General features: G+C 32.9%; 1 protein-coding gene across 2 annotated transcripts in view; it reads left to right on the top strand.

Moving 5' to 3' along the window:
- PCNX4 (pecanex 4) overlaps window positions 1–10558 on the top strand; it is a 54510-nt gene extending 43952 nt beyond the window's left edge. Inside the window, exons 11-13 of one of the 2 annotated variants that reach the window (XM_072629380.1) lie at window positions 213–296; window positions 7606–7792; window positions 9834–10558. In XM_072629380.1, the coding sequence (XP_072485481.1) occupies window positions 213–296; window positions 7606–7792; window positions 9834–10085 (523 nt within the window). In that variant the 3' untranslated portion in view covers window positions 10086–10558. The remainder of the gene's footprint in view (window positions 1–212; window positions 297–7605; window positions 7793–9833) is intronic. The other variant, XM_072629381.1, reaches the window with a different exon arrangement.
- Window positions 10559–12417: the final 1859 nt, after the last annotated feature.

Genomic DNA, 12417 nt, shown 5'->3' on the forward strand with positions numbered 1-12417 from the left:
AAGGACTTCAATGTCTGGTACCTTATGCTATCAGGTAGGTGATCCTCAGAATCTTCCTAAGACAGTTCAAATGGAAGCAATTCAGTTTCCTGGCATGGCACTGTTAAAGTGTCCATGTTTCACAAGCATATAACATTGAGGTCAGCACAATGGCTCTGTAGACCTTCAGTTTAGTAGTTTAATACCTCTTCTCTCCCATACTTTTTTTGGAGCCTCCCAAACGCTGAGCTAGGTTTGGCAATGCGTGTATCAACCTCATTGTCAACGTGTACATCCCTGGAAAGTACAGTACCAAGGTAAGTGAACTTATCCACAGCATTCAAAACTTCTCCATTTTTTGTCACTGATGGTTCCACATGTGTATGGTGTGGTGGTGACTGATGGAGCACCTGTGTTTTTTGGTGTCTACCCGTTCCACCTAACTCTCACCTATGCCTCCAAGAAGCTGCAGCATGCACAGCAGCCACACCCTGGTCAACCGTTTTGGCAGACGAGCCAAACCAGATTGAGGGTAACCAAGGGTTCTCAAACCCATTGGTGAGTTAGGGGGGTGTCTACCCCAAGCATTTAAAGACTTCCTCTGGTGGAGTGAGTGTATGAGAACAATTTGTTCCAACGGCCATGAAGGCAGATGAAGATAGAGAGATGATGAACCCAAGATTAAGAATGAGACATAAAATTTTGACATGACCAATGTGGGAATTTGTTTTGCTTCATTATGCATATTTGTTACAAGAATTCTGTTTTTCAGTTTAGGGGTGGGTAGGAAAGAGGAGACTCTATTTCATTAAAGTCATCCTTCCCCTCCTCCCCCAACAAAAAGAGAAGAGAAAAAAAGGAAGCATAGACAGAAGCTTAGACAAGCAGGACAGCTTTCCAAGTTACATGTTGATTCTAGAAATCTCTCATCCTGACCAAGTGGAATTTACACTAGTGATTCCAGGATGGTTAAACGTCACGAAAGCAATTTATATGATTATACATATTAAAAACAAAAATATCTAAAAACCACATGATTATCTCAATAGATGCAGAAAAAATATTTGACAAAGTACTATATTCACTTATGCTCTTTAAAAAAAACCTCTACAAAGTATGGGCATAGAGGGACCTTTTTTTTTTTTTTAAATATAAAAAGTATATATGTAAAAACAAAAGCAAATATCATTTCTGTAGGATAACACTAGAAGCTTTTCCATTAAATACAAGAGTAAACCAAGTATTCCAGTTCTCCACTATTTTTGATATAATTCTAGAAATGCTAGTAACAAAAATAAGAGGAGAGACAGGTAAAGAAAAGAAAATAAGACTCCATGTTTGCTTTGATAGTTTGCTTGACAGTTTACTTAGAAAATCCTATTTACAAAATGTTCTTAAAGAAATAAAGAACTGGAGAAGCTAGAGTAACATTCATTGCTTATGGCTGAGTCATGCTAATATATTAAAAATGACACTACTACCAAATACCAAAATTAATTGAAAGTTTTAATGCTGTACCAATGAAATTCTCAAAAGAATACTTTACATAGTTTGATACAATAATAACACAATTCATATGGAGAAATAAAAGATCTAGAACATTAAGAAAATTAATTTTTAAATGTAGAGATGAAAGAAGAATAGCCCTTTTAGACCTCAGATTATGTTGTGAAATGGCAGTTAACAAAATCATATAGTACTGGTTAAAAAATAGAGAGGTAGATCAATAGAACATACTACAGAAGGAAGAAACAGAGTCAGTGGAACTGAACAACCTAGTATCCAATAAAGCAGAAAACATAAATTGCTGAGGAGTGTATTTTTTTAAATAAAACTTACTGTTTTTTAGGAAAGCAGTCTGGCAGAAATTAGGCTTAGACTAATACCTTATTCCATATTCTGTAATACATTACAAATGGATACATGACTTTAATATTAAAGACAATACTATAAAAAATTAGAAGAAAGAAAGATCTTATGCTTTTCAGAGCAAAGTATTACATATTCTACATATTTTAAAACTTTTTCAGTGTATTCGTCTTTTTAGGCTTATATTTTTGCTTTTTTTAATTTTTGAAAAATACTGTTTGTTATATGGGAAATCTCTGGGAATGAGAGAAATACTAGAGGATATTGTGGCTATTTAAAAAATAAAAACCATCACTAACAACTTATTTAAAAAGAAAATTATATCTGAATTTATTTTATGCTTTGAGAATTAAATCTCCTACATAATAGGGATTCACAGTGACATATGAAATCCTCTCCTTTTCTAGACTTTATGTGAATATGTTTGTTTTGTGTGGTGTTTAAGTTCAGAACATAAATAAAAGGGAAAAAAAGAAATTGTGTGTAAGTTAAAATTTAAAATTGTGTAAAGGATGTCATTACTTAAATTTATGACTGGAAAAGAGTCTAGTCACATAGACCCATGGATAGCCCATTGTTATTTAATAGTTTTTCAGTCGTTTCTGACTCTCCATGACTCCATTTGGGGTTTTCTGGGCAAAGATCTTAGAGTGGACTGCCATTGCCTTTTCTGTCTCATTTTACAGATGAAGAAACTGAAGCAAACAGGGATAAGTGACTTGTCCAGGATCTCACAGCTAGTAAATGTCTGAAACCAAATTTAAACTCAGGTCTTCTTCGCTCCAGATCCAGCACTCTATCCACTGTGCCACCTAGTTGCTCTGCACACAGCCTGTGGCCCTTTAATTGGTATATGTACAATGTTTTTAATGAACTCAAGAACAGCCCTTGTCCACCACATTGAAGCTCTGTAGTGTATTCATGAGAAGACATAGACAGTAGTTACAGAACTTGGGCAGTGTTAAAAGTGGGATTTTAAGAACCAGAACTACTCTGTTAGGAGCTAATATATAACCAACTCTATTTTGTTATCTATCCACCATTTTAATAAGGTCAAACTATTTACTTCTTAAATGTGAAAACACTGTCTGTAACTCTTAAGAATGTTATTTCTAAGCTAGTTTAAAGAGTATACTTAGATAGAAAGTTTGAGGTTGAGTTGAGTATGGTGAGATGAAGCTAAAGAATAAATAAAATTTGGTAGGGAGAGTAAAATGGAGCAATTGTTGCATAGAAATGAAGTGTGAATGGAAGAACTGTTACAGTGGAGGGCAGAAGGGAATGGAGGACTGGTAGTGCTAGAACCTTATTCTCAACAGAGCTGGGTTAAAGAGGGAATAACATACATCTAGAAAGTATAAAAGTCTTAATTCAGAGAAATAGGAGGGCAAGGGGATAGGATTAGCGAGGGACTTTTAGGATGGCTGAAGAATATGCAGATTACAAAATAAGGCAAAGGGATAAGATAAGAGAGGGACTCTTAGAAGCTGGTACAGATTAGGGAGAAGGTGGTAAGTAATAAATTAGGCTGAGGAGAGAGGATAAAAATAGAGGGATAAAAGGATAAACAGGGTGGGTAGAAGGATATACACAAATAGTAATGACTTTGAATGTGAATTGGATTAACAGAAATGGATAGCAGAATTGATTAAAAATCAGAATCTGACAACGTGGTTTACAAGAAATACCTTTAAAAAGGAGAGATACACATAGAGTAAAACTAAAGGGCTGGAGTAAAATTTAGTCACTGATGCAAAAAAAAAAAAAAACAGGTGGCAATCATAACGTCAGACAAAGACTAAAATAGATTTTTAATTAAAAGAGAAACGGGAATTGCATTATGAAAAAGCAACATAGATAATGAAGTAATATAAATACTAATTCTATATGCACCAAGTGCTATAGCAACCAGATTCTTAAAGGAAAAGCTGAATAAATTACAGGTGCAAATACATTGCAAAGGAGAATTCAGTCTTCCTCTCTCAGAACTATATAACTCTTAAGGAAATAAATTAAGAAAGAAGTCAAGAAAATGATGAGAATCTTAGATAAGCTACCTATGATAGCTTTCTGGAGAGAATCGAATGGGAATAGAAAGGAATATATCTTTTGTCTCAGTAGTACATGGTATCTTTACAAAAATCGACTATATATTAAAGCATAAAAACTATAGTTAAGTGCAGAAAAGCAGAAATACAAAATGCATCCTTTTTAGATCATAATGCAGTAACAATTATACTTAATGAAGGACCATGGAAACAGATTAAAAATTAATTGGAGATTAAATAACCCCGTCTTAAAGAATGAGTGGTTAAAGGAAAAGTCATAGAAAAATAATTTTATTAAAGGGAATGATAATAATGAGACAACATACCAAAATTTATGGTATACAGCAAAAGCAATAATCAGAGGAAAATTTATATCTCAAAATACTTACATCAATAAAATAGAGAAAGAGCACACCAGTAAATTGGGTATGTAATTAAAAAACTAGAAAACAAGTTAAAAATCTGCAAATAAACAGGAAATTAGAAATACTAAAAAATAAAGGTGAGATTAATAAAATTGAATACAAGAAAACCATTGAATTAATAAATAAGAGTTGGTTTTATGAAAAAAATAGATAAACCATGGGTTAATATGAGTTTTTTTAAAAAGAGAAAATTAAATCATTAGTATCCAAAATGAAAAGCACAAATATACAACCAGGAAAGATGAAATTAAGGCTATTTTAGGCATTAATTTGTCCAATTGTATGCCATTATATTTAAAAATAACGAAAAATGTAAGAATACTTACAGAAATATAAACTGCCTAGATTTAACAGAAATGGAAATAGAATATCTAAACAAATCTATTTTAGAAAAAGAAATTGAATAGGTCACAGATGAGCTTCCTAAGAAAAAAGTGATAAGACCAAATGGATTTACAAGTGAATTCTACTAAACATTTAAAGATCAACTAACTGCTATATTAAATAAATTATTTGACATAATAGACAAAGAAGTCCTACCAAACTTCTTTTAAAAAACAAATATATGGTGTAAAACCAAAGAAAATTATAGACCAGTTTCACTAATGAATATTGATGCAAAACTCCTAAATAAAATACTAGCTAGGAGACTATAACAGTATATCACAAATATACATTGTGACTAAGTGGAATTTATAACCAAGAATACCGGGATATTTTAACACCAAGAAAACCATTAACATAATTGGTTATATAAACAACAAAAGTTACAGAAATCATATGATTATGGCAATAAATGCAGAAAGCTTTTAACAAGTTGTAACACTCATTCCTGTTAAAAACACTGGAAAGCATAGGTATAAATCTACCTTTCCTTAAAAGGATAAGCATCTACCCAAAACTGTCAGCAAGCATTATTTGTAATAGAGATAAACTAAAGCCATCTTCATTTCATCAAGAGTGAAAGAAGGATGCTCATTTTCAACAATATGTTTCAGTACTGTGTTAAAAACACTAGCCATAGAAATTAGAGAAGAAAAAGAAATTGAGAGAATCACAATGGGCAATGAGGTAATAAAACTATCTCTTTTTGCAGACTATATGATTATATACTTGAAAATCCTAGAGATTCAAGTAAAAAGCTAGTTGAAACCATTAATAATTTTAAGAGTAGAAGAGTAAAACCACATCAGCATTTCTACATCTCATCAACACAACCCTTCAAGAAGAGATAGTGAGAGATGCCTGATTTAAAATAACTGTGGAGAGCATAAAATATATTGGAGTATATCTACCAAGACACTCCATGAGCATAATTATAAATACTTTTAATGCAAATAAAATCAGACTTTAAATAATTGGAGAAATACTAGTTTTTCATGGGTGGGCAAGGCCAATATAATAAAAATGACATTTCTACCTAAATTAATTTACATATTTGATGTCATTCCCATTAAATTCCCCAAAAATTATTGAGCTAGAAAAAAATAAAATTTATTTGGAAAACAAAAGGTGAAGAATATCGGTGGAATTAATGAAAAAATGTAAAGGAAGTAAGTTTAGCAGTACAGACCTTGAACTATAATATACGGCATCAGTTATCAAAATTATGTGAAATTGGCTAAGAAGAAAGGGGTATCAGTGGAACAGAGCAGACATACAGTAGATAATAGTTATAGAAACCTTGTGTTTGACAAATGTAAAGATTTAAGCTTGTGGGATAAGGATTTATTGTTTGTAAAAATTGTTGGGAAAATTGGAAAGCAGTCTGGCAGAAACTGAGTGTAGACCAATATCTGGCACCATTTACCAAGATAAGGTCAAAATGGACATGCGACCTAGATGTAAAGGGAGATGAAGTAAATTAGAAAAACATGGAACATATTGCCTATCATGGGTGGGAGAAGAATTTATGAATAAATGAGAGAGAGCTTCGTAAGATGGAAAATGCATAATTTTAATTATGTTAAAAGGGTTTGTGTAAATAAAAGCAACGTAGCCAAGACTAGAAGGAAAACAGAAAATGGGGCAGGGGTGTATTTTATAGAGGTTCTTGCGTAAAGGTCTTGTATCTCAAATATATAGAGAACTTTGTCAAATTTACAAGAAAATGAGTCATTCCCCCATTGCTAAATGATCAAAGGATATGGACAGTTTTTCAATGAAGAATCAAAGCTATACATATTCATATGAAAAAATGTTCTAAATTATTATTGGTTACAGAAATGTAAATTAAAACAACTTTGAGATTTTATCTCCCACTTTTCAGATTGGCTCAAATGATAGCGGAGGTAAATGACAAATATTGGAGGGGATGTGGAAAAACTGGGACCTTAATGCACTGTTGTTAAAATTGTGAACTGATCCAACAATTTTGGAGAGCAATATGGAAATATGTCCAAAGAATTTTAAAAATATATGTATACCCTTTGACTCATCAACACCACTATTCGATCTGTTTCCCAAGGTGATCAGGAGAAAAGAAAAAGAACCTATGCGTTCTAAAATATCTGGCAAAGAACAGGAAGTTTGGGGGATGTCCATCAGTTTGGGAATGATGAAATACTACTGTGCTATAAGAAATAATGAGTAGGTTGATTTTAGAAAAATGTGGCAAGACATCCATGAAATAAGAATGAGCAAAACCAGTAGAATGTTATATACAGTAATGGCAATATTGTTCAAAGAATAACTGTGAACGACTAAGTTATTCTGAGTATTATAAATACTCAGATCAGTTACAGAGGACCTGTGAAGGAAAATGCTTAAGAGGAAAAGCTGTTAAATAGAAGTATGCATAGTATGGGGTATGTGTGTGTATGTGTGTGTGTGTGTGTGAGAAATAGTGGACTTCTCTCATGTGGGTTGGGCAGGGAGGGAAGGAGACAGTTCAGAACTTAAAATGTAACAAAGAAATAAATTAAATTTTTTAAAAATTCTGCATTGTTACTAGGAATACCCAAATTACTGAGATCACAGTATTATAAGAATGGAGTTGAAAAAAATTTATATTTCCTCAAGTTAAATATGCTTATATATTCTGGTTCCTTTGATAAAATTATGTTTAACTTGTATTTCCATTTGGATTATATGAAATTTTTTTAATATGGCCTAATGTAGGTTTTGACATTGTAGTCACAGATAATTTAAGTAAATTCTCTCTAATCTGTTTGCATGAAATGTATATAATTCCAATAGAGTTCCTGAAATATTGGACTAAATTACTTTCATTAATGACATTGATCAAAAGTATACAAAAAGACTTCTGGTTCTATGTTTTTCAGGTATGCCTTTAAGCTTATGCTTGACAAAGCAAGTTTAGGTCCAATAGAGGACTTCAGAGACCTAGCTGGCTACTTAGAAGAATATGAACATGACTGGTATATTGGTTTAGTATCTGATGAAGAGTGGCAGGAAGCAGTTATGCAAGAAAAGCCATACCTTTTTTCTCTGGGGCATGATCCTAATATGGTAAGAAAGACAAAATTTCAAAAATATTTTTGTTATCTAAGTCAAGCCTCACCTCAAGAATCAGTTATTTCAAATATTATAATTAATGTTTTATGGAGATTTGGCATATTCTAGGCAATTCTGCCTATATGATTATGTCTTTTAAGAATCTCATAATTTGACTTCATGTATTAAATTAAAAAATTTAATTTTGCTTGCTTAATAACAAATTCAAATTATTGTAAAATTAGTCATTATTTAGGGATAGAACTAACCATTCAGTAAGGTAGCCAAAATTATTTCAACTGTCAATCATCCTACTTAAGTACCTACTAAATTTCAGACATTGTGCTGGGGATACAAGTACAATAAATAAAATAATCCCTAACGGTCAAGAAGCTCACCTTCTAAGAGAGGGTATATTAGGAAGTAGATGAGGGAGTAGAACATGAATGGGAACTAGAACCTCAAGAAGGCAAAGAAGAAGGTCGTTGGGAAGGCAAGGTAAATAAGAAAAGGTAAGTGAACAATTAAGAGAGTAACAGAGATTATCAGCACTGTATTAGTGGGGCAGATTGAAGGAGAGGTGGTTGTGGCTAGGCAGGAGGGGAGAAGTGGGATTGTGGATTTGTTGAGCCTAAGGAAAGGAAGTTGAAGGGACAATCAAGTTATTTATTTAGAAGTAACTGGATGAAGAAGTTTTAGCCAGGTACTTTGGATACAGTACTTATATTCCTTGCCTCTCAGTGTAATGAGAAGATGATTTTGTAAACTGTTAAGAATTATAGAAATATTTGTTTTTATACATAAAGAAGATCCTCCTTTATAGATTCATATCCCAACTTCTCTACATCTTAATAAATGGTCTTTATGAGTTACTATTATAGGCTTTGGGGGAAGTAGAACCTCAGTACCCAGTGACTAATTTATGAGCTTCCATAAATTTAGCTAAGAATTTCAGGTAATAGCTTGTATGCATTGTGTTTCTAAGCCTGTTCTCAAAAGTTTTCTCTGTTGGTAGACTTGCCCAAATTGTGCTCCATTTGCAAAACCGGTAAGAACTCAAGGTCTCCTCAATGGCACAGTGAAGTATCAGAGTAAGATGTTAGTGAAAGGAGTTCCTGTTAATAACCTAGGTTAATAATAATGAATAAGAGAAGCAGTATGGAAAGTGTTGGACTGGAATTCGGAAAGACCTCGGTACAACACTAGCTCGGGGAACTCTTTCACACTACAAATTCTGGATGAGTTGGGATCTGCATAGGTAGAAGGAATTTCCAATCTAGGCATTCCTGAACAACAAAATCACCCATTTCTGATATATTAATATGAAAATGAACTAGACACTTACAGAATGCTTATTTTGATTTTTACGTGGAAATGTAATCATATTCTTATGACCACTTACAGTTTAACCTATTAAAATTCTTGCAGCTTAAAAATATCAGTTTAAGGGACATGTACCATAAACAAATGTTCTTAGAATTTATGCTAATGCTAGCTTAAATTTGACTACTAAAAGAAGAATTATTTTAATTATATATTTATGCCTTTTGCTGACAGATTAACTCCATGTTAGCATACCAGCTCAGACACATATGATAAGTAATTGCAAAACCACTGAAGATTCCCAAGAATACCTTATAAATATACCTTCCTTGTTAGAAAGACAGGGGATGACTGGGCAGTATTGGGTACACCATCTGGAACAATCATGTTTTGCTTATTTCTTTTATTTTGCTGTAAGAAAGGATTCAGTATGTGAAGAGAGACTGGAGTGACTGTGATTTAAAGGAAAAAAATATCAATGAAATTTTTTAATGTGAGTTTCAAGCAAGGGTTGGATGAGCATCTACTGGGTATGTTATAGTGGGAATTCTTGTTCAAAAATGGGTTAGATTATATTAGACTGCCTTTGAGATCCTTTCCTACTTTGAGATTCTTTGATCTAAGGTAGAAAATTTGATGTGCACTTTTAAAAACATTTATAACCTCTATGCTTTTATATGTAATTGATATTCAACATTAAATATGTTGATTTTTTTTTTCCTTTCATTTAAAGGGAGTGTATACTGGGAGAGTACTTACTCTTCAGGAATTGTTGGTCCAAGTTGGGAAGTTAAATGCTGAAGCTGTCAGAGGGCAGTGGGCCAATCTTTCATGGGAACTGCTGTATGCCACAAATGATGATGAAGAACGTTACAGTATACAAGCTCATCCAGTACTTTTAAGAAACCTCACTGTACAAGCAGCAGATCCACCTCTGGGATATCCAGTTTATTCTTCTCCACCTCTCCATGTGCCTTTGATCTAAAGCTCCTTTTTGGACTTGAAATTTTATATTCTCAAAGAAATCTTTTAGTATTTGAGTCTTAGAAGCAGCATGATGTTTAGATTCCTGTAGCTTCATTGGAAATTTTTAGAAAATCGTCTGAGAAAAAATAAACTGCATGAAGTTAATCCTTTGTCCATAGAAATGATAAAGAGCTTCATGAGCCCATTAATTTGGAATTTAGAATGATTTATCTTAAATGTGTGACATGTGGACTCTGGTAGTCTTTTTAGAAAATATAATGAAACCTATGTTTTCTAGAATAACAACTTTCTACTAGATTAGATAATGAACTTTTTTATGCTTTCTTAAATGTGACAAGTAACTTGCATTTCTAAGCAAGCTACAGCTATATCTGTATCAGTGTTTCTAAATGATAATGGACCCTACAGTAGGTGACCAAAATGTATATACAAAATTTATTTAAAATAAAATTTTGATATTTTATTACTTTACACTGTGTTCAATTTTAATCTTTTGCTGTATTTTTACATATTTTTAAATGAAAGCTTTAGGCTATCATTTAATAAAATTTTTTCCATCCTTGCAAAAGAATACTTTTGGTAAATGCGAAAGAGAATAAATGTGTTTTATTCTGTTAGGCAAATACTTACAAAATTAGAAATAGCTAATGTCTTAAGGAGCAAAAAAAGACATGTAGGAATGGGATAAATAAGTTGGAATCTCAGAATCTCATTCTTTTCTGAACCAGACAAAGGCACACACACAAAGTTTTGTGTAGAAATATATTGAAACAATTTGGTACAAGACAATGGAGCATTTGAAAAATATTTATTTAATGTTTTATTTTTTGCCCAATTACATATAAAAACTATTTTAAATTTTTTTAAAATTTTGAATTAAAAGTTAAGTTCAGAATAAAATAAGTAAAAATTTAAAAATACTACATCATTAATAATAGGAGATGTTTAACTCTCAAGTTCCACCTCACACCCATCAGAATGGCAAAGATGAATGAAAAAATGACTCTAAAAGTCCTATGCTAAATGGTGGGGATACAAATACAAAAAGTCAGCTAATCCTAGCAATCAGGGGGCTTACTTTCTAAAACTGGAGGACAACACATACAGGAAAATGATAGTCATGGGATGAAGAATTGGTCATGGAAATCATAAGGATGGTGGATGGAGTCTCAAGGAAATTGTTACGTTCTTTCTGGGAATAATTGTATTGATTTAGTTTTGACTCCCAGAGGTAGAGCTGGAAATAAAACATAGGAAGGGGGGCGGGGCACTATAGCGTGAAGATAATGGATAACAGTGTAGGAGCCTGAGCCAGGCTAGAAATGGTGAAGTCTCATTGATTAGAAGCCCAGGGACTCAGGACCAAGGCTCAACTATGTGTTTGGAGGTGGAAGGTAGAGCACTGGAACATGCAAGGAAAATGACTAGCAGTATGGAGTCCCAGATCAAATGAAAAATGATGAAATCTTGCCAATCAGAAGACCAGGCACTGGGGCCAGTGGGCTGGATGATGTGATGATAAAAAGGGAAAAGGACTATTGTTGACTGTTAACAGAGAGACACCTTGGTTCACTATAGATTGGGTTCCAACAAGAAATAATGTCAAGAATTATCACTAGGATGCTTCCATTCCAGCAACAGGCAGTCCCTAATGTCAGTGTTACAGAAAGTGAAGAAAGTGAAACTTCAGCCTCTGATGTCAGTAAGTGCCAGCCACTTAGTTTGTTTCTTTTCATATGGATGCCATTTATACTGTGCTTGTGTTCAGTTTACTGTGAAAATATCCTTATAACAGTGATAAAAGAGATCTTCAGAATATTTAATTATTTTTATTGATGTTTTTTGTTTTTCACATTATTGCCATTTTCTGATAACACCCTTCAAACTCTTGTGACAAAGAAAAACACTTAACACAAACCAACACACTGAACATGTTTGTCAGGGCATATATCATTTTGTATGTAAAGAGAAGGGCAGTAGGTTTCATTTCAGTGCTCTGAAATAAAGGTCATTACATTAACCTGAATTCTAACTTCTTTTAGTCATATTTTCCTTTACATTATTGTGGTCATTATGTATATTTTTGTTCTCTGGACCCTACTTTTGACTCTATATCATTTTATTATCTTTCCAAATTTTCCTAAATTCCTTATAGCCACCATTTATTATGGTGTAGTAGTTCTGGAAATTCATATCACAATTTGTTCGAATTCTTCTCCATAAAAAGGTACTCACTTTGATTCCATTTTTGCTACCATAAAGAGTGCTGCTGTGAATGTTTTGGTATAGATAAGAAGAAGAAGGTCTTTTTGATGGATAATCCCTGAATA

Source organism: Notamacropus eugenii, chromosome 1 (assembly GCF_028372415.1).
Source record: "Notamacropus eugenii isolate mMacEug1 chromosome 1, mMacEug1.pri_v2, whole genome shotgun sequence".
In the NCBI taxonomy this organism is placed as follows: domain Eukaryota; kingdom Metazoa; phylum Chordata; class Mammalia; order Diprotodontia; family Macropodidae; genus Notamacropus; species Notamacropus eugenii.